The sequence below is a fragment of the Prionailurus viverrinus genome, chromosome X, assembly GCF_022837055.1.
Source record: "Prionailurus viverrinus isolate Anna chromosome X, UM_Priviv_1.0, whole genome shotgun sequence".
Taxonomy (NCBI): Eukaryota; Metazoa; Chordata; class Mammalia; order Carnivora; family Felidae; genus Prionailurus; species Prionailurus viverrinus.
In genome coordinates, this window is record NC_062579.1 from 52,294,202 (window position 1) to 52,318,265 (window position 24,064).

General features: G+C 37.3%; 1 protein-coding gene across 1 annotated transcript in view; it reads right to left on the minus strand.

The window, feature by feature from the left end:
* TEX11 (testis expressed 11) overlaps positions 1 to 24,064 on the minus strand; it is a 250,439-nt gene that overhangs the window by 110,272 nt on the left and 116,103 nt on the right. Inside the window, exons 14-16 of the mRNA XM_047843907.1 lie at positions 20,078 to 20,229; positions 17,363 to 17,448; positions 4,394 to 4,531 (exon numbers count right to left, since the gene is read on the minus strand). Of these exons, the coding sequence (XP_047699863.1) occupies positions 4,394 to 4,531; positions 17,363 to 17,448; positions 20,078 to 20,229 (376 nt within the window). The remainder of the gene's footprint in view (positions 1 to 4,393; positions 4,532 to 17,362; positions 17,449 to 20,077; positions 20,230 to 24,064) is intronic.

Sequence of the window (24,064 nt, forward strand, 5' to 3'; positions counted from 1 at the left end):
GTGGGGAGTAGGTGGTGAGGCCAAAAACCTTAGAGTCAGCCTTGTCTATTCTTTCTCTTCTACCCTGTCTAGTATGTCAGGGAATTCTATCATCTTTACTTTTATAATCTATCCAGAATCTGATCCTGATCCACAATTCTTCTGCACTGGTCCATGCCACCTCATCTCTTGCCTTGTTATTTCTTTTTTTTTTTTTTTTTTTTAATTTTTTTTTTTCAACGTTTATTTATTTTTGGGACAGAGAGAGACAGAGCATGAACGGGGGAGGGGCAGAGAGAGAGGGAGACACAGAATCGGAAACAGGCTCCAGGCTCTGAGCCATCAGCCCAGAGCCCGACGCGGGGCTCGAACTCATGGACCACGAGATCGTGACCTGGCTGAAGTCGGACGCTTAACCGACTGCGCCACCCAGGCGCCCCATTGCCTTGTTATTTCAATGGCCTCCAAACTGGTCTCCTTGCTTCCACCCTTGCACCCACCCTAGTCTATCCAACACAGTGGTAAGAGTGATCTTATTAAAATGCAAGTCATATCATGTGATTCCTCTGCCCAAGGCCCCTCAATAGCTTCCCATCTCACTCAGAGTTAATGACATAAATCGTTACAATGAACTACAATGTCTTTCTTATGGGATCTGTTTCCCCACTACTTCCCTGATCACAGCTCCCGCTTTTCCTAATATTACTTCTGTTGCAGCCACATTAGTCCTTTTGCTATCCCTCAAATACCCCAGGTATGCTCCTATCCCCACAACCTTTGCACTTTGAATTCCCACTATTTGGACTGCTGTTTTTTCAGATATCCACATAGCCAGATCCCTCACTTCCTCAAGTCTCTATTCAAAAGCCACCTTCTCCCTGAGGCCTTCCTTGGCCACTGTTATCTAAAATTTCAACCTTTCATTCCTCTTCTAAAATATTTAATGCCACCCTTTCCTGCTTAGTTTTCTCCTTAGCACTTACCACTATTTAATATAACAGGGTCAGAAATCGATGGCATTTGGGCCACTTCTAGACCACCATCTATTTTTGTACAGTTCACAAACTAAGAAGGTTATATATTTTTGAAAGGTTGAAAAAATTCCAAAGAAGAATAATATTTTATTACACATGAAAATTATATGAAATTCAAATTTCAGTGTTCCTAAGCAAGTTTTATTACAACACAACCATGCCAAATTGTTTACATATGGTCTACAATTGCTTTCATGGTACAAAATCAGAGTTGAGTATTTACAACAAAGGCTGTATGGCCTAGAAAACCTAAAATATTTACTAACTGGTTCTTTACAGAAAATTTGTTGACCTCTGTAATATACCATAATATTCATCTTTTTATTGTCTGTCTCTCCTAGTAGAACGATAAACTCCATGGGTATAGGTGTTTATGTCTACTTTGTTCATTACTATACTCCAATGCCTAGGACAGTACTTAATGTATAATAGTCAATAAACATTTTTTAATAAATGGACACTAAAAAAATGTCAGCATTAATTTTAGGTTAAAAATATTGGTGAAAAAAGGAAGGACAAAGAGAGAACTGTAATTTGAGTAGGATGACAAGAATGAAGAAAGGTTTCTGAATAAAAAAGACCTCAAAATAATTGTAGTGACAAGGAAAGAAACAGTTGAGAGAAAAATATTAAAGAGCTAAAGTGAGATTGGTAGAGAAGGTTTCCAGAGAACGTTCTTTCTAAGAGATAAGGAAGAAAGAGTAAAGAGATGAGTAAAGAAAGGAGAAGTTGATGAAGTTCATGTTAGTGGCTCCAAGTTCAGACACTTACAAGATAAAGTTTTTTTTTTTAATTTTTTAATGTTTATTTATTTATTTTTGAGACAGAGAGAGACAGAGCACGAGCAGGAGAGGAGCAGAGAGAGAGGGAGACACAGAATCCAGGAGAGAGGGAGACACAGAATCCAAAACAGGCTCCAGGCTCTGAGCTGTCAGCACAGAGCCCGACACAGGGCTCGAACTCACACACCATGAGATCATGACCTGAGCCAAAGCTGGACGCTCAACTGACTGAGCCACCCAGGCACGCCACAAGATAAAAGTTTTTTTTTTTTTTTAAGATAAAGTTGTTTGATAAAGGGAAGGGTAAGGTATGGGGGCTTAAAGACAAAAAAATCCTGGAATCACCATTGTGAGGAATATGACAGAAAGTTAACAAGAGTCCATTTTACAGAGTGCCTAGCTGAAAAACTATGAAATTTTAGCAGATCCAATAAACATGGTTTCATAAATTTCCTGAATAGCATTCAAACAGCTCAAGGGAAGGAGTGAAAAAAAAAAGCAGACGATGAAAATTAACAAGGTGGGAACAGTAAAATAGTAAAATATAATGGACTGTGTTACTTCTTTTCACCTTTCTGTCTTAGTGCATAGGAGAGTATTCCTTACATATGAAGGGTACCAAATCAATGTTTAAGTTCAAGACAGGAAGGATGAAAGAGAAAAATACACTAACAGTAATCAAACAAGATTACATTGATCATACTGAAAATAACCTTTGGCTTCACCACCAATCTGGCCTTAAGTGATATAATCGCATACTGAACATACACTATTAGGATGGGCCTGGTTTCCTGCTCTCTTCTTCTTCCCCTTCTACCAATACCATTTGAACTCCAAATTATAGACTAAGACCTACATTAGGCTCTAGGATCAAACTTCATATTTGTTGGAGGAGACTTAAGAAGCACTGCTTCGAGGTGCCTGGCTGGCTCAATTGGTGGAACATGTGGCTCTTGATCTCAGTGTCTTGAGTTCGAGCCCTACATTGTGTATAGATTACTTTTAAAAAAAAAAAAAAGAAGCACTGCTTCAAGTCTTAAAAGGTTGTGTCTACTCACTTCATATTCTCCTAGGAACTGCATCCCAGCCTGGCCTGCTATTCCTGACCTTTAAAACAGCCTTGTATTCTCATCCCTTTAGGTTTGGAACTCTACTTTCTAGTCTGTCTACATAAAGATTTGAGTTCTGCCTTTGAATCCAAATCTCTATGGCTGAAGACCTGTTCCCTGCTGATATATACCAACTATTTGCATGCCTAACTTATAGAATATTTCCAACACTTAGATTTTCTTCCTTGCCATGATCTGTTTATCTGCCTATTAAGATACCCTGATGCCAACTGCTTGGTTGAATCAAAGGCAACTACGTCTTGTTCACGTCTGTAACGTCAGAGGCTATCATAGTATCTTGTGCTGTGCCCTTTCCATTGGTATTAGCTGAACAGATATCCTTCCTTGGTGTGAAAATGCAACCATCCCCCACAAATGGCATGTCTGGCTCCAGGTGCAGGTCCTTTGCAATCTGCCAGGCCAACATAAATCATGGAAGTTACAGTGACTTTCTTATCACCTTCTTTAAGTCTTCAAGTAAGCAGTAAGCAACTATCTTTCTGAAATAGTTAATAGTATCCTATGCAGAAATATAATGAATTAGGTAACAAAATCTGTGTGATAACTTTTTCAGGACTTTCAGTAAACAGTAGTCAACTGTCTTTCTGAAACACTTAAGTGCTAGCCTGTGCTGAAATATCATGAACTAAGTAACATTTCAACTTCTCTTCTAGAACTATGAATTTTGAATATATAAACTAAATGGTAAATATTCTTTTGAAAGAAAATTTGAAGTATTTAGTCAAATAAACAACCCCTCAAAGTAAACAAAAACTCAAAGAAAATGTCTGGAATTACAACCCTTAATCACATATTCCCCCCTAAACTTATCATTAAAACCTGAAAAGCAACAAAGGCCTTCATATTTTATCTGGGTCCACACTTGTCCTATTCACCTGTTCTTCCACAAGCCAATACCCTTCCCCAATATGTGCATACTACATGATACCCAAAGGAAGAAATGTCCCAATTGCTTTGGGAAATATGAATGGTTTATCCTTAAATAAGTTGTTTTCTCATTCACCTCCTAGAATTTTGTCCTGATAAGCAATCAAATGCTAAACATTTTCTAGAGTGGTTGTATAGGCAACAGGTTACCCAGTAAGTAAAAGACCATTTTATACAAGTATTTTCCCACACTGAATGTTTGACCAATAAAAGCATACCTTATAATTTAGTCTGTTTCAAAGGACAATGTTGCAAATGGTTAGTAGCAGACAACTTTGCTTAAAAGTTCCAATGATATATTACTTTTCAGAAAAAGGTGCCAACCCCCCCCCTCCCCCAGTAACTAATGGAATTAATGGTTTTCCTAATTCTCTCCTTCTGGGAAGTCCCAATCAGGAAAATATCAATTTGAGTTTATCTTATATGAAGAAACTCTCAGACATCCTAACCTAATAGCCAAGATGTCACACCAAACTGTGTCTATCTCTCTGCCATTGCACATGACGTTTTCTGCCACTGAAAAATAGATAAATCAAAGGACCTTATCAAGTTGTTTCAAATGCAGGTAACAGGAAGCCATATTCCTCTGCAGCTTGGCCAAGTCCAGATCCGTTTTATCGATTGCATAAAATCTCAGAGAATAATGGTACCAGTTTAGGGCTTCAGCATAATTTTGTACCTGAAGTTTAAAAAGAAATAAGAAAATTTTGTACCTGAAGTTTAAAAAGAAATAAGAAAATTACAGAGGTATCTCCACATTTGACCTTAATTTTTCTAAGTCACCTCTAGAAAAAAAACAAAAGATTGTTTTATTTTCCTTTTCAGGCAACAAAACCACAACACCCTCTCTAGTTGAGCTATAAGTAAATTTTATGATCCATCTGGATCAGTGTAAGTTACAGATAAAGTGGCAATCAATATTCTCTCCTTTCCCCATATTAGAAATTTCACAGAAACCATCAACAAAACTAAAAGGCAACCTATGGAATGGGAGAAAATATCTGCAAACCACATAGTCAATAGAGGGTTAACATCCAAAATATACAAAGAACTCCTACAACTCAATAGTAAAAAAAAAAAAATCCAATTTAAAAATGGGCAAAGGATCTGAATAGACATTTTTCCAAAGAAGACATATAAATGGTCACCAGGTTCAAGAAAAGGTGCTCAACATCACTAATCTTTCAGAAAATGCAAATCAAAACCACAATGAGATGTCATCCATCTCACATCAAAAACTGCTATCATCAAAAAGCAAAAGATAATAAATGTTAGTGAAGATGTGGAGAAAAGGGAAACCTTGTATGATATTGGTGGGAATGTAAAATGGTAGGATCATCATGGAAAATAGTATCGAGGTTTCTCAAGAAATTAAAATTAGAACTACCATATGATCCAGCAATCCCACTTCATTATGTGAAAGAGATACCTGTACTCCCATGTTAAATATTCACAATTAGTCAAGCTATAAAAAACCCAAGTGTCCATTTACTGATGAATGGATAAAGAAAATATGGTATATGTATGTCATAGAATCTTATTCAGCCATAAAAAAGAGGGAAATCCTGCCATGAGACAAGGATGAACCTGGAGGACTAGTATACTAGGTGAAATAAGCCAGAAAGAGACAAATATTTCATGTGACCACTTATATGTGGAATCTGAAAACAAACAGTCAAACTCATAGAAACAGAGAGTACAATAGTGGTTGTGAGGGGAAGGGGTAAGGGAAATGGGTAGAGGTTGGTAAAATGGTACAAACTTTCAGTTATAAGATGAAAAAAGCCTGAAGATCTAATGTATAATATGGTGACTATAGCTGATAATACTGTATTGTATAACTGAGTTTTGCTAAGAGAGTAGGAGAGTGTTCTCGCCAGAAAAGGGTGACAAATATGTTAATTAAATCAATGGTTAGAACTCTTTCACAATGTATACATATACCTAACCAAATCATATTGTACACTTATATATAGTTTTCTCAATTTTACCTCAATAAATTTTTAAAAAGAAACGTCACATGTAGGATGAAAAGTCTGAGGGGTAATGAACTACCCTAGAAAACTCAAAATCTAATTTTTAAGTTATTAAAATGACAGTGATAAAAATATTAAAAGAGAATATCCATAATTCACCATGCTAATACATCTGTTTTTATTTTTCTACATTCCATTTTAACTTTGTCCTTCTGTATTTGTATATAGTTGCAATCATAGCTTATGTTAGAGTTTCATGTCCTATTCTTTCCATTTGACTTTGTTTTGTAAATGTTAAACTATGTTATTATGGGGTCTCAACAGTTGTCAATTTAAGGAATATTTATATTAAGTTAATACGCAATGATTTTCTTAATATTGGATATCTCATTGATTTCTAGGTTTTCACTCTTATAATAAAATGCCACTGTGTTTTTGTAGAACGTTTGTTTTGCTTTTTTTTCACTTTTGAGGCACCAAGAAATTTTCAGTGGTAAGACACCATTAGGAAAAATGATAGAAATAACCTGGATAACTTTTTTTAAGCTAAGAAAATTCGGATTGCTCATGCACACTAAGGTAAGGAAGATGAGTCCCTTGGACCCTCTATCATGAAGCTTCACATTTTTTAATGAAGAACAAGAGCCATTAGGACCCAAATGGAATAAAACACTCTTCAACTGGAAACAGCTATACTGTGTAGCTCCAACATTGCCTTTGACTATTTAGAATTAAGATTATATTCTTCTCCAGGGATGGAAGTGGGAGTTTAAAAATAAACATCTTGCAAGTCGGGAAAATGAGGGGAAGGATACAGAATAATAGAAGAGAATTCTGAAGTAATTTTACATCTGCTCAGTAAAGAAATACAGGCCCTCTAAAAGAAAACAAGAATGCCATTCTATTTTGCAGAACCTGATTTTATGGAGTAAAAGAAGACATTTTGATATATGAATACATTGTGAAATAATCACCACAATCAAGCTAATTAACATATCCACCACCTCAAATAGTTACCTTTTTTGTGGTGAAAACACCTAAAAATTATTCTCTTAGCAAATTCCAAGTACACAATACATTATTATAATTATAGGCATCATGAAGTAACTTAGGTCTCTGTAACTTATTCATTCAAAAACTGAAGTTTGTATCTTTTGACCAACATACCCCCAATTCCCCCAATTCCCAAACCCTGATAACTACCATTCTATTCTGTTTTTAGGAGTTTGAATTATTTATTTATTTATTTATTTTTAATTTTTAAAAAATGTTTATTTTTGAGAGAGAGAGAGAGAGAGAGAGAGAGAGGCGGAGCACAAGCAGGGGAGGGGCAGAGAGAGAGGGAGACACAGAATCCAAAGCAGGCTTCAAGCTCTGTGCTGTGCCTGATGCAGGCTCGAACTCATGAACCGCAAGATAATGACCTGAGCTGAAGGTGGACACTCAACCAACTAAGCCACCTAGGCGCCCTGAGTTTGACTCTTTTAGATTCCACATATAAACTGAGATCACACAGTATATGTCTTTCTGTGTCTGTCTTACTTCACTTAGCATAATGTCTTCCAAATTCATCTGTGTTGTTACAAATGACAGGTTTTCCTGTAGATATTTTGGGTAGTATGAATATTTTAACACTATTAATTCTTCCAATCTGCGAACACAAGATATCTTTCCATTTATCTGTGTCTTCAATTTCTTTCATCAATGTCTTACATTTTTCAGTGTACAGATCTTTCATCTCCTTGGTTAAATTTATTTTTAAGTATTTTAGATGCCATGTTAAATGGGATTGTTTTCTTAGTTTCTTTTTCAGATAGTTCATGGATTATACCTAAAAGGGCAACTAATTTTTGTATATTGATTTCATATCCTGCAACTTCACTGAATTTATTCAGCAGTTTTATTTGGTGGAGTCTTTAAGGTTTTATATATATAATATTATGTCATCTGTAAACACAATTTTGCTTCTTCCTTTCCAATTTGAATGCCTTTTATTTATTTTTCTTGCCTAAATGATCTGGTTAGGACCTTCAATACTATGTTGAATAGAGGTGGTAAGAATGAACATCCTTGTCTAGTTCCTGATCTTTGATGAAAAGTTTTCCATTTTTCACCATGGAGTATGATGTTACCTGTGGGCTTGTCATGTAAGGCCTTTATTATGTTGAGGTACATTCCTTTTACACCTAATTTGTTGAGTTTTCATAATGTAAGGATGCTGAATTCTGTGAAATGTTTTTTCTGCGTTTATTGAGATAATATGATTTTTATTCTTCATTCTGTTCAATGTGATGTATCATATTTACTGACTTGCAGATGTTAAACCATCCTTGCATTCCAGAGGAAAATCCTACTTGGTCATTGGGTAAAATCCTTTAAAAATGCTGTGGAATTCAGTTTGCTTGTATTGTGTTGAGGGTTTTGTTCATCAGGGATATTGGCCTGTAGTTACCTTTTCTTGTGGTGTCCTTGTCTGGCTTTGTCAGGTCAATGTTGGCCATGTAAAATTAGTTTGGAAGTGTCTGGAATAAGTGTGAGTTTGAGAACAAATTGGCATTAATTCTTCTTCAAATGTTTGGTAGAATTTTACCAGCGAAACCATTTGGTAGTAGCCATTACTTCATTGGGAGATTTTTGATTACTGATTCAATCTCCTTAAATCATTATTATCTGTTCACATTTTCTATTTGTTCATGATTCAACCTAGATACATTGTATATTTCTAGAAATGTATGCATTTCTTCTAAGTTACCCAATTTGTTGTCATATAATTGTTCACTATAGCTTCTTATAATCCTTTGTATTTATGTGGTATCAATTGTAATGTTTCCCCTTTCATTTCTTTTTTTTTTATATGAAATTTATTGACAAATTGGTTTCCATACAACACCCAGTGCTCATCCCAAAAGGTGCCCTCCTCAATACCCATCACCCACCCTCTCCTCCCTCCCACCCCCCGTCAACCCTCAGTGTGTTCTCAGTTTTTAACAGTCTCTTATGCTTTGGCTCTCTCCCATTCTAACCTCTTTTTTTTTTCCCTTCCCCTCCCCCATGGGTTCCTGTTAAGTTTCTCAGGATCCACATAAGAGTGAAATCATATGGTATCTGTCTTTCTCTGTATGGCTTATTTCACTTAGCATCACACTCTCCAGTTCCATCCACGTTGCTACAAAAGGCCATATTTCATTTTTTCTCATTGCCACGTAATATTCCATTGTGTATATAAACCACAATTTCTTTATCCATTCATCAGTTGATGGACATTTAGGCTCTTTCCATAATTTGGCTATTGTTGAGAGTGCTGCTATAAACATTGGGGTACAAGTGCCCCTATGCATCAGTACTCCTGGATCCCTTGGATAAATTCCTAGCAGTGCTATTGCTGGGTCATAGGGTAGGTCTATTTTTAATTTTCTGAGGAACCTCCACACTGCTTTCCAGAGCGGCTGCACCAATTTGCATTCCCACCAACAGTGCAAGAGGGTTCCCGTTTCTCCACATCCGCTCCAGCATCTATAGTCTCCTGATTTGTTCATTTTGGCCACTCTGACTGGCGTGAGGTGATACCTGAGTATGGTTTTGATTTGTATTTCCCTGATAAGGAGCGACGCTGAACATCTTTTCATGTGCCTGTTGGCCATCCGGATGTCTTCTTTAGAGAAGTGTCTATTCATGTTTTCTGCCCATTTCTTCACTGGGTTATTTGTTTTTCGGGTGTGGAGTTTGGTGAGCTCTTTATAGATTTTGGATACTAGCCCTTTGTCCGATATGTCATTTGCGAATATCTTTTCCCATTCCGTTGGTTGCCTTTTAGTTTTGTTGGTTGTTTCCTTTGCTGTGCAGAAGCTTTTTATCTTCATAAGGTCCCAGTAATTCACTTTTGCTTTTAATTCCCTTGCCTTTGGGGATGTGTCGAGTAAGAGATTGCTACGGCTGAGGTCAGAGAGGTCTTTCTCCTCTTTCCTCTTTCCTCCTGCTTTCTCCTCTAAGGTTTTGATGGTTTCCTGTCTCACATTTAGGTCCTTTATCCATTTTGAGTTTATTTTTGTGAATGGTGTGAGAAAGTGGTCTAGTTTCATTCTTCTGCATGTTGCTGTCCAGTTCTCCCAGCACCATTTGTTAAAGAGGCTGTCTTTTTTCCATTGGATGTTCTTTCCTGCTTTGTCAAAGATGAGTTGGCCATCCGTTTGTGGGACTAGTTCTGGGGTTTCTATTCTATTCCATTGGTCTATGTGTCTGTTTTTGTGCCAATACCATGCTGTCTTGATGGTGACAGCTTTGTAGTAGAGGCTAAAGTCTGGGATTCTGATGCCTCCTGCTTTGGTCTTCTTCTTCAAAATTACTTTGGCTATTCGGGGCCTTTTGTGGTTCCATATGAATTTTAGGATTGCTTGTTCTAGTTTCGAGAAGAATGCTGGTGCAATTTTGCTTGGGATTGCATTGAATGTGTAGATAGCTTTGGGTAGTATTGACATTTTGACAATATTTATTTTTCCAATCCATGAGCAGGGAATGTCTTTCCATTTCTTTAAATCTTCTTCAATTTCCTTCATAAGCTTTCTATAGTTTTCAGCATACAGATCCTTTACATCTTTGGTTAGATTTATCCCTAGGTATTTTATGCTTCTTGGTGCAATTGTGAATGGGATCAGTTTCTTTATTTGTCTTTTTGTTGCTTCATTGTTAGTGTATAAGAATGCAACTGATTTCTGTACATTGATTTTGTATCCTGCAACTTTGCTGAATTCATGTATCAGTTCTAGCAGACTTTTGGTGGACTCTATCGGGTTTTCCATGTATAATATCATGTCATCTGCAAAAAGCGAAAGCTTGACTTCATCTTTGCCAATTTTGATGCCTTTGATTTCCTTTTGTTGTCTGATTGCTGATGCTAGAACTTCCAGCACTATGTTAAACAGCAGCGGTGAGAGTGGGCATCCCTGTCGTGTTCCTGATCTCAGGGAAAAAGCTCTCAGTTTTTCCCCGTTGAGGATGATGTTAGCCATGGGCTTTTCATAAATGGCTTTTATGATCTTTAAGTATGTTCCTTCTATCCCGACTTTCTCAAGGGTTTTTATTAAGAAAGGGTGCTGGATTTTGTCGAAGGCCTTTTCTGCATTGATTGACAGGATCATATGGTTCTTCTCTTTTTTTTTGTTACTGTGATGTATCACGTTGATTGATTTGCGAATGTTGAACCAGCCCTGCATCCCAGGAATGAATCCCACTTGATCATGGTGAATAATTCTTTTTATATGCCGTTGAATTCGATTTGCTAGTGTCTTATTGAGAATTTTTGCATCCATATTCTTCAGGGATATTGGCCTGTAGTTCTCTTTTTTTACTGGGTCTCTGTCTGGTTTAGGAATCAAAGTAATACTGGCTTCATAGAATGAGTCTGGGAGTTTTCCTTCCCTTTCTATTTCTTGGAATAGCTTGAGAAGGATAGGTATTATCTCTGCTTTAAACGTCTGGTAGAACTCCCCTGGGAAGCCATCTGGTCCTGGACTCTTATTTGTTGGGAGATTTTTGATAACCGATTCAATTTCTTCACTGGTTATGGGTCTGTTCAAGCTTTCTATTTCCTCCTGATTGAGTTTTGGAAGAGTGTGGGTGTTCAGGAATTTGTCCATTTCTTCCAGGTTGTCCAATTTGTTGGCATATAATTTTTCATAGTATTCCCTGATAATTGTTTGTATCTCTGAGGGATTGGTTGTAATAATTCCATTTTCATTCATGATTTTATCTATTTGGGTCATCTCCCTTTTCTTTTTGAGAAGCCTGGCTAGAGGTTTGTCAATTTTGTTTATTTTTTCAAAAAACCAACTCTTGGTTTAGTTGATCTGCTCTACAGTTTTTTTAGATTCTATATTGTTTATTTCTGCTCTGATCTTTATTATTTCTCTTCTTCTGCTGGGTTTAGGCTGCCTTTGCTGTTCTGCTTCTAGTTCCTTTAGGTGTGCTGTTAGATTTTGTATTTGGGATTTTTCTTGTTTCTTGAGATAGGCCTGGATGGCAATGTATTTTCCTCTCAGGACTGCCTTTGCTGCGTCCCAAAGCGTTTGGATTGTTGTATTTTCATTTTCGTTTGTTTCCATATATTTTTTAATTTCTTCTCTAATTGCCTGGTTGACCCACTCATTCGTTAGTAGGGTGTTCTTTAACCTCCATGCTTTTGGAGGTTTTCCAGACTTTTTTCTGTGGTTGATTTCAAGCTTCATAGCATTGTGGTCTGAGTAAGCATGGTATAATTTCAATTCTTGTAAACTTATGAAGGGCTGTTTTGTGACCCAGTATATGATCTATCTTGGAGAATGTTCCATGTGCACTCGAGAAGAAAGCATATTCTGTTGCTTTGGGATGCAGAGTTCTAAATATATCTGTCAAGTCCATCTGATCCAATGTCTCATTCAGGGCCCTTGTTTCTTTATTGACCGTGTGTCTAGATGATCTATCCATTTCTGTAAGTGGGGTGTTAAAGTCCCCTGCAATGACCACATTCTTCTCAATAAGGTTGCTTATGTTTATGAGTAATTGTTTTATATATTTGGGGGCTCCGGTATTCGGCGCATAGACATTTATAATTGTTAGCTCTTCCTGATGGATAGACCCTGTAACTATTATATAATGTCCTTCTTCATCTCTTGTTACAGCCTTTAATTTAAAGTCTAGTTTGTCTGATATAAGTATGGCTACTCCAGCTTTCTTTTGGCTTCCAGTCGCATGATAAATAGTTCTCCATCCCCTCACTCTCAATCTAAAGGTGTCCTCAGGTCTAAAATGAGTCTCTTGTAGACAGCAAATAGATGGGTCTTGTTTTTTTATCCATTCTGATACCCTATGTCTTTTGGTTGGCGCATTTAATCCATTTACATTCAGTGTTATTATAGAAAGATATGGGTTTAGAGTCATTGTGATGTCTGTATGTTTTATGCTTGTAGTGATGTCTCTGGGACTTTGTCTCACAGGGTCCCCCTTAGGATCTCTTGTAGGGCTGGTTTAGTGGTGACAAATTCCTTCAGTTTTTGTTTGTTTGGGAAGACCTTAATCTCTCCTTCTATTCTAAATGACAGACTTGCTGGATAAAGGATTCTTGGCTGCATATTTTTTCTGTCTAGCACCCTGAAAATCTCGTGCCAATTCTTTCTGGCCTGCCAGGTTTCAAAAGAGAGATCAGTCACTAGTCTTATAGGTCTCCCTTTATATGTGAGGGCACGTTTACCCCTTGCTGCTTTCAGAATTTTCTCTTTATCCTTGTATTTGGCCAGTTTCACTATGATATGTCGTGCAGAAGATCGATTCAAGTTACGTCTGAAGGGAGTTCTCTGTGCCTCTTGGATTTCAATGCCTTTTTCCTTCCCCAGTTCAGGGAAGTTCTCAGCTATTATTTCTTCAAGTACCCCTTCAGCACCTTTCCCTCTTTCTTCCTCCTCTGGGATACCAATTATGCGTATATTATTTCTTTTTAGTGTATCACTTAGTTCTCTAATTTTCCCCTCATACTCCTGGATTTATCTCTCTTTTTCTCAGCTTCCTCTTTTTCCATAACTTTATCTTCTAGTTCACCTATTCTCTCCTCTGCCTCTTCAAGCCAAGCCGTGGTGGTTTCCATTTTGTTATGCATTTCGTTTAAAGCGTTTTTCAGCTCCTCGTGACTGTTCCTTAGTCCCTTGATCTCTGTAGCAAGAGATTCTCTGCTGTCCTGTATACTGTTTTCAAGCCCAGCGATTAATTTTATGACTATTATTCTAAATTCACTTTCTGTTATATTATTTAAATCCTTTTTGATCAGCTCATTAGCTGTTGTTATTTCCTGGAGATTCTTCTGAGGGGAATTCTTCTGCTTGGTCATTTTGGATAGTCCCTGGCGTGGTGAGGACCTGCAGGGCACTTCCCCTGTGCTGTGGTGTATAACTGGAGTTGGTGGGCGGGGCCGCAGTCAGACCTGATGTCTGCCCCCAGCCCACCGCTGGGGCCACAGTCAGACTGTTGTGTGCCTTCTCTTCCCCTCTCCTAGGGGCGGGATTCACTGTGGGGTGGTGTGGCTCGTCTGGGCTACTTGCATCCTGCCAGGCTTGTGATGCTGGGGATCTGGCGTATTAGCTGGGGTGGGTAGGCAAGGTGCACGGGGGCAGGAGGGGCAGGCTTAGATCGCTTCTCCTTAGGTGATCCACTTCAGGAGGGGCCCTGTGGCAGCGGGAGGGAGTCAGATCCGCTGCCGGAGGTTTGGCTCTGCAGAAGCGCAGAGTTGGGTGTTTGCGCCGAGCGAGCAAGTTCCCTGGCAGGAACTGGTTCTCTTTGGGATTTTGGCTGGGGGATGGGCGGGGGAGATGGCGCTGGCGAGCGCCTTTGTTCCCCACCAAACTGAGCTCTGTTGTCAGGGGGCTCAGCAGCTCTCCCTCCCTTTGTCCTCCAGCCTTCCCGCTTTCCGAGCAGAGCTGTTAACTTATGACCTCCCAGAAGCTAAGTTGCGCTTGCTGTCGCAACACAGTCCGCCCAGCCCCTCCGCTTTTGCAAGCCAGACTCAGGGGCTCTGCTTGGCCGGCGAGCCGCCCCTCTGCCCCGGCTCCCTCCCGCCAGTCCGTGGAGCGCGCACCGCCTCGCCGCCCTTCCTACCCTCTTCCGTGGGCCTCTCGTCTGCGTTTGGCTCCGGCGACTCCGTTCTGCTAATCCTCTGGCGGTTTTCTGGGTTACTTAGGCAGGTGTAGATGGAATCTAAGTGATCAGCAGGACGTGCGGTGAGCCCAGCGTCCTCCTAAGCCGCCATCTTGCAAAAAGACTCCCCTTTCATTTCTAATTTTATTTGAGTTTGCTGTCTTTTTTTCCTGGTTAGTCTAGCTAAACATTTGTCAATTTCATTTATCTTTTCAAAAAACCAACTCTCATTTTCACTGAAATTTTCTACTGTTTTTTAAAACTCTATTTCATTCATTTCTGCTCCTGCTTTTTGTTGTTTCCTTCCTTCTGCTATCTTTGGGCTTATTCTTTTTCTAGTTCCTTGAGGTATAAAGTTAGGTTGTTTATTGTTTTTATTTCTATTTTAATTCTAATGTAGTTACCTTGCAGTGTTCTATTAGTTTCACGTGTACAATACAGTGCTTCGACAATTCCATGCATCACCCAGTACTGATCATGACAACTGCAGTCCTTAATTCCCATCACCTATTTCACCTATGGCTACAAACACCTATCCCCCCACATACCACCCTTTAGATAACAATCATTTTGTTCTCTATAGTTAAGAGTTTGTCTCTTGGTTTGTCTCTCTTTTTTTCCCCTTTGCTCACTTGCTTTGTCTCTTAAATTCCACATATAAGTGAAATCATATGGTGTTTGTCTTTCCCTGCCTGACTTATTTCACTTAGCATAATACTCTCTAGTTCCATCCATGTCATTGCAAATGGCAAGATCCCATTCTTTTTTATGGCTGATTAATATCCCATTGTATATATATAGCACTTTTTCTTTATCCATTCATCTATCAATGGACACTTGGGCTGCTTCCGCAATTTGGTTATTGTAAATAATGCTGTTATTATTTACAGTAATAGGTGCATTCATCCCTTTGAATTAGTGTTTTTATATTTTTTGGATACCCAGTAGTGTGATTACTGGTTAGTAGGGTAGTTCTATTATTCACTTTTTAAGGAACCACCATACCATTCTCCAGGGCAGCTGTACCATTCCCGCAAACAGTGAAAGAGGGTTCCTTTTTCTCCACATCCTCACCAACACTTGTGGTTTCTCATCTTTTTTACTTTACCCATTTTGAAAGGTGTGAAGTGGTGTCTCATTATAGTTTTGATTTGCATTTCCCTGATGATGAGTGATGTTGAGCATCTTTTCATGTGTTTGCTGGCCATCTGGATGTCTTCTTTGGAGAAATTTCTCTTCATGTCTTCTGTCCATTTTTAGCTGGATTATTTGCGGGGAGACTGAGTTGTATCACTTCTTTATATATATTTTGGAAACTAACCTTTTAATGGATATGTCATTTACAAGTATCTTCTCCCATTCCAAAGATTGCCTTTTAGTTTTGTCGACTGTTTCCTTTGCTATGCAGATTCTTTTTATTTTGATGCAGTCCCAATAGTTTATTTTTGGTTTTGTTTTCCTTGCTTCAGGAGACATATCTAGAAAAATGTTGCTACCACCAATGTCAGATAAATTACTGCCTGTGTTTTTGAGTATTCTTAAGTTTTTTTTTTTTTTAAGGTAAGCTCTACACTCAACATGGGATTTGAATTCACGATCCCAGTATCAAGAGTCACATGTTTCACTGAGTCAGCCAGGCACACGTATTCTTTACTTTCCAAAACAAAAACAAAAAAAACTTGTCTGAAGTTTCAAATTTTTCTACAATAAACCTGGATTCTTTTGTAAAGAGAAAAAATATTACTACTTTTTGGCATTTTTATTGCACAATACCTATTTAAAAAGCAGTTTTAGGTTTGGGGCACCTGGGTGGCTCAGTCAGTTGAGTGTCTGACTCTTGGTTTCGGCTCAAGTCATGATCCCAGGGTCATGATATTAAGCCCTGTGTCGGATTCCATGGAGAGCATGGAGCCTGCTTGGGATTTTCTCTCTCTCTCCATCTGCTCTCCACCCCAGCTTGTGAGCTCTCTCTCTCTAATAAATAAGTTAATAAAATTTTTTTTTAAAAACAAGAGTTTTTAGATTCACAGAAAAATTGAGAGGAAATGTACAGAGATTGGCTATATACCTCCTGTCCCCACACATGCATAGCCTCCCGCATTATCAACATCCTCTACCAAATTGGTACATTTATTACAACTGATGAACTTACATGGACACATCATAATCACCCAAATTCCATAGTTTACATTAGGGTTCACTCTTGGTGCTGTATATCCTATGGGCTTACACAAATGTATAATGACAAGTACCCATCATCATAGTATCATTCAAAATATTTTCATTGCCCTACAAATCCCCTGTACTCTAAATCACAGTTTTTTAAAGGGAATATAACTCTTTCTTGCTCACATGTTACAATAAATTACTTTCCTATATCTTAATATCAGATATGTCATTTCCCCTTCACTGTAAGCTCCCAATGGGGGATAAACCACATCTTAGTAGCTTTAAATAAATTCTTATCCAATGCCCATTAACATTCTACATTATGAGGGGCGCCTGGGTGGCGCAGTCGGTTAAGCGTCCGACTTCAGCCAGGTCACGATCTCGCGGTCCGTGAGTTCGAGCCCCGCGTCGGGCTCTGGGCTGATGGCTCAGAGCCTGGAGCCTGTTTCTGATTCTGTGTCTCTCTCTCTCTCTGCCCCTCCCCCGTTCATGCTCTGTCTCTCTCTGTCCCAAAAATAAATAAACGTTGAAAAAAAAAAATTAAAAATAAATTAAAAAAAAAAAACATTCTACATTATGAATATTTAATACATAGGTGGTACCTAAACAAAGAGATTATTCAAGTATTTGATGCTCTATTATTTTTCAGTGAACACACTTATTTGTTAGATTAGAGAAAGATAAAGAATGAAAATAGATTGCTCCCAAACCTCAAAACTTCTGGCAGCTTTCTGCCACAGAATGTTGTGAAAACAGCTCACTAATTCTGGTTTCAGTTTTCTTCCTCTTCGGTGACCTGAAAATAAAAACCCAAGCTCTAAAAACAAAAATCAAGATCTATTACATTAAATGAAGAGTGCTAACTATATTCAGAACCTATAATCTTTAAGTAATGGCTACAAACACAATCATATTCAAACAGGTTCTCATCATCAATTTTAGATTTACTAGCAAAACTGATTATATAATACAATCAGAGTTTGCTGTAATCACAGTAATTCTTCTATCAATTTGTGATAGTTTCCCAGCCTAGTCTCTTTTTAACATATTTTCCATGTTCCAAATTTGATCATCATCTGGTGCTTTAATGTTATTGTGAATGAACAGACAGCAATGTTAAAAATCGTTAACAAGAACTGCTTATATTATTATGTACTAATAAGATCAGATCAAGTTCACAAGAAAGGCCAATTATACCTTAAAGCCTTTGTAAAATGCTTTAAGACGACGTTTACACATAAACTTTATTACTTTAAATTGTAACTCATGTCTGATTGTTTCTGGTCTAGACATTTACAGGGCTCAAATACATTAGCACAGATTAAGGTAAAGTTTAAACTGTAATAGAATTCTATAGTCCCTTCTCTTCTACCCTTTTGGCACTATCAATTTCCACAAAACTCTTAATAAGAACACTAAGAATCTCTGACACCCCAGCCCAGTCAGCAGACATAATTTGTTCCATGGCTTAGATAAAATAACTCACATGAGACTGAAAAGCTATTGAATATACTACACTTAAAATATTACTTAAAATATACTTTGAGAATGTAAGTTTATAATTAGGTGTCACAACAAAACTGGCTAACTATAACCTTAGGAAAATTAGTTATTTTGGATGAACACATTTTCTAGTAATGTGACAGTTAACTTTCATTAAACGTAAGATTTTTTATTTTAAAAAGTCTAAATTATTTCACTAAAGTTCTTAATTTTTCTAAAAATTATGTTTTATAAATTATGTTTTTTTTAATATACTTTCTAGTTTTCTGAGGCACAATTTAACATTTGCTCATTCAAGGTCAACAGTAACAACTATTCTATTTTACTGTACTATTAACATATCATAGTGATACCTTTGGGAATTATTATATAGTACAGATTTTTGTTTTTTAAAAATTATTTTAAATTAAAAGTATTTGAAACTGATTTATAAAATTTGTAGAGTTTTCTCCTTCCTTGTAGTCACATTATCTGTGTATTTCCCTGTAGACCCTTTCTCTGTAATATGCTACCATTAAAATCCCAAGGATTGGTTGGGACACCTGGGTGGCTCAGTAGGTTGAGCGACCGACTTTGGCTCAGGTCATGATCTCACAGTTTGTGAGTTCAAGCCCCGTGTTGGGCTCTGTACTGACAGCTCAGGGCCTGGAGCCTGCTTCTGATTCTGTGTCTCCCTCTCTCTCTGCCCCTCCCCGACTCATGCTCTGTCTCTCTCTGTCTCAGAAATAAATAAACATTAAAAAAATCCTAAGGATTGGAAAACCAGGTAATCAAACTTATCAAAATTGGGTCTAAAAATAACTGGATACTTAGTGAGGGTCTGCAAGGAGCGTATTATCAGTAAAATATGGTTCACAGAATCTAGAGTTCAAAAGGTTCTTAGAGATTATCTACTCAAAATATTTCCTTTTAAAAAGTATCAATGATTATGCTTTTATAAAAACATGATACAAACTTGTAAAAATTCAAGAAATCTGGTAAAATATAAAGAAAGCAGTAAGTCACCTACAACACCATTACTCAGAATACAACCCAGTATCAAGATTTACTATCACTCCTGTTATATCTCTGTATATGTGTAGAGTTGGGAGGATGTATTGGGATGAGAATTTTCTAAGAAAGGGATCATACTTATCTGTGTTCTTCAAGGTATAGAGATCTGCAGAGAGATAGAGGGTCAGGGAAATGATGAAATCTGGTTCTACATCTCTGCTTTAACAGAAACTCTAATCTTTTATTTGGGACAGGATTCAAATAAGATTGCATTAAGAAAGGATCATGGGGTTAAAAAAGAATTTAAAAACAGGAATGCAAAAAAAAAAATGGGGCTCCTGGGTGGCTCAGTCGGTTAAGCACCCAACTCAATTTTGGCTCAGGTCATGATCTCACAATTGGTGAGATCGAGCCCTGCATCTGCCTCTGCATGGAGTGTGGAGCCTTCTTGGGATTCTCCCTCCCCCACCCCCTCTGCTCCCTGACTTGTGCTTTCTCTCTCTCAAAATAAATAAATAAAAACTTAAAAAAAAAAAATAGGAACGTATTTCACAACCTCTAATTTTATAGTTAGAAAAAAACAAGATCCAGAGATGTTATTAACTTGCCAGAAGGCACACAGCTTACTTGAGATCACACTGAAATCATGATATTAGGTCTCTAATCTCACAATTTTTCACTACATAGGAGGATTAAACTCAGAGGTTTGTATGTTTTTGCTGTTTTGCTATTTCTGCTTAGTTTCTCATTCTAGCTTGCTGAACATGTGGAATCTGGATCCGTGAGGTGTTCATGGCGATTAGGGAGAAAAAAAAGGAAGTTAGAAAAATGGATCCTCTGACCTAAGAATTTTGCCACTGTTCTGACATCTATTCTAAGAATTATATGTATGTTAACACCTTTCTAAAACTTGCAGAAATCCTACTGACCTATAATGATTTCTTCAATCTTCTCCTTGGCAAGCAGTTCTTCCTTTCTTTGTAAAAGCATGTCAATGTGGAGCAGTAGAGCTTTTCCAATATCTTCTGATGACTTAAAACGCTCACAGATAATCTTCATTAAATCAAACCCAACAAATTCTCTGTTCAATGAAACACAATTTTAAACGGCATGAATAGAATAACTGGTTTTAGATCAATGGGACTAATGACAGTGAGCAAAACATGCAAGATAAAACTGTATCTGAGCTTAGGTAATATAATTACATGTCTAAATAAGCCAATTTGTTAACAATAAATTATTTAGGGGCACCTGGGTGGCTCAGTTGGCTAAGGGTCCGACTTCGGCTCAGGTCATGATCTCATGGTTCATGGATTTGAGCCCTGGGTCAGGCTCTGTGCTGACAGCTTGGAGTCTGAAGCCTGCTTCAGGCTTCAGATTGTCTCCCTCTCTCTCTGCCCCTCCCTCACTCATACTCTGTCTCTCTCTTTTTCAAAAATTAATAAACATTAAAAAAACAATAAACTATTTAATTCAATTTCAGTTTAATTTATTCAGCCACAAACATTTTCTTGTCATGAACACCTACAGTCAAATAATCATCTCTCTCCTAATGTCTAATTTATGCTTTTGGCTCCAGAACTAATGCCAATTTATAAAAATTGGAACATGAGATCAAGCAAAGACACATGAACTGACATTAGAAATTTACTAGTCCCTTGTGATGAGAACTTTTTGGGTCTACTTGCTTAGCAACTTCCAAATATACCATACAGTAGTGTTAACTATAGTCATGTTGTATGTAATACCCCCATATTTATTTATCTTATAATTGGAGGTTTGTGCATTTTGACCACTTTAGGCCATTATGATATACTTTTTTTTTTTAATTTTTTTAACATTTATTTATTTTTGAGAGACAGAGTACGGACTGGGGAGGGGGAGAGAGAGAAGGAGACACAGAATACAAAGCAGGATCCAGGCTCTGAGCTGTCGGCACAGAGCCCAATGCGGGGCTCAAACCCACAAATCGTGAGATCATGGTCTGAGCTGAAGTCAGATGCTTAACTGACTGAGCCACTCAGGTGCCCCTATGATATACACGTTAACTTACACAGTGATGAATGTCAATTATATCTCAATAAAACTGAAAGAGAAAAAAAGAAATTTACCAGTTCCTTCTGCCAACAGCTCCTTTAAAAAGTTTATTTATGCTTGATCACACAAATAGTACACCAATATATCTGGATTATTTAAAAATGCAAACAGCTCATGGATTGGAAGATGTAATATTGTTAAGATGCCAACACTACCAAAGCAATCTACAGATGTAAATGTAATCCCTACTGAGGCACCTGTGTGGCTCAGTCAGTTAAGGGCCCAACTCTTGATTTTGGCTCAGGTCATGATCTCACGGTTCTGATTTCTAGCCCAGCACAGGGCTCTGCGCTGACAGCACAGAGCCTGCTTGGGATTCTCTCTTTCCCTCTCCCTCTGTTCCTCCCCCGGCTCACATGTGCTCTCTATCTCAAAAATAAATAAACATTTAAAAAAAATAAATGTAATCAATCTCTATGAAAAATCCCAATGATTTTTTTTTTTTTGCAGAAATGGAAAACTCCGCCCTAAAATTCATATGGAATTACAAGGGACTCCAAAGAGCCAAAACAAACCTGAAACAGAAGAACAAAGCTGTAAGACTAGCAATTCCCGATTTCAAAATTTACAACATAAAGACAGATATATACACCAATGGAACAGAACAGAGTTCAGAAATAAAATGTCTCACATACAATCAAATGATTTTCAACAAGGGTGTTGAGACCATTCAGCAGAGGAAAGAACAGTCTTTTCAATAAATGATCTTGGGACAATTGGATATCTGTATGCAAAAGAATGAAACTGGACATTTATATTATACCATACACAAAAATGAACTGAAAATGGATCAAATGACCTAAACAGAATAGATAAAGTATAAAACTCTTAGAAGAAAACACAGGGCTGGGTGGCTTAGTTAGTTGAGCACCTGACTCAATTTTGGCTCAGGTCATGATCTCACCATTAGTGGGATCAAGCCCCAACATCAGGCTCTGTACTGACAGTGTGGAGCCTGCTTGGGATTCTCTCTCTCTTGCCCCCCTCTCTCTGTGCCTCCCATGCTTGTGCGTGCTCTCTCTCTCTCTCCCCCTCTCTCAAAATAAATAAACATTAAAAAGAAGAAAATATAGGGGAAAATCTCATAACACTGGATTTGGTAAGAATTTCTTGGATATGATACAAAAATCACAGGAAACAAAAGCAAAAATAGATAAACTGGACTACATTAAAATTTAAAACTTTTGTGTAACAAAGGATACAACAGAGTAAAATAGGCTATCTATGGAATGGGAGAAAAAATTTCAAATCATATCTGATATGGGATTAATATCCAGAATATGTAAAGAACTCCTAAAACTCAACAACAAAAAAAGTAAACAACCTGATTTAAAAACTGGTAAATAACTTGAAAAGACATTTCTCCAAAAAAGACATACAAGTGGCAACAATCACATGAAAAGATAATCAGTATCACAAACCATTAGGGAAATGCGAATCAAAATTACATTGAGATGCCACCTTACACCCATTAAGATAGGTGCTATCAAAAAAACCAAAAAATAACAAGTGTTGGTGAGGATGTAAAAATTGGACATCTTGTGCCACTGTTGGTGGGCATGTAAAATGATATAGCTATTATGGAAAAAAAATATAGCAGTTCCTTAAAAAATTAAAAATAGAATTTCCATATTATCCAGTAATTCTGTTTTGGGGTATAAACCAGAAATAACTGAAAGCAGGGTCTCAAATAAATATTTGTATATCCATTTTCATAGCATTATTCACAATAGCCAAAATATGGAAGTAACCTAAGTCTCATCAACAGCTGAATGGATAAATGAAATGTAGTATATACATACAATGGAATATTATGCAGGTTTTAAAAGGGAGGGAATTCTGACACATGCTACAAAATGGTTGAATTTTGAGAACATTATGCTAAGTGAAATACACCAGTCAGAAAAAGGCAAATACTGTATAATTTCACTAATATAGGGTACCTATACTAGTCCTTCATAGAGACAGAAAGTAGATTGGTATATGCAAGGGGCTTGGGGAAGGGGGACTCAGGAGTTATTGTTCAGTGGGCATAGAGGTTCGGTTTTGCAAGATGAAGAGAGTGCTCTGGAGATTGGTTGCAAAACAATGTGAATGTACTTAACAATAGTGAACTGGACACTTAAAAATGGTTAAGATGGTAAATTTTATGTTATGTGTATTTTATGAAAATTTTAAAAAATTTAATAAAAAAGTACAAATAACAAAGATAAAGCTTACATTTCCTTGGACCCCTACCCTGTACCAGCCCCTTGCTAAGAGGTAGACACTTGTAAGATTAATAAGTATCTTCTTTGGGCCTTCCCTGGTACATTTATATGTCTGTACTTAAACATAGTTTTTACAATATATAAATGACATATTACATATACTTTGCTTCTTTTTCTTTCAATACTATGTCTTAGAGTTCATCACATATAGATTTACCTTACCCTTTTTAATTCCCACATAGTATTTTTATAGTATAGAGATAACTTACTTTTCTAATCTATTCCTCTATTGATGGTATTCAGGATGCTTTCAATATTTCACTATTACAAGCAATGTTCCAGCAAATATCCTTGTAAACATGCGAGGTACCACATTTAAATACCAAGGAATAAAACTGCTGAGTATGAGCACTTTAAATTTTGATCCCGTCAATTTGTCCCCCAAAAGAATGGGTGCTGGAGAAGCTGGCAACTTGGAAATGTCAATCGGTGCATATAAAAATTTAAATTCCCACCAGCATCACCTAATATAATGAAACTTTAGTTTTGGCCAATTTGATTGTCAACCATCTCAAATCAGAAGGCTTTACCTAAAAGTTCTTCTTGGTT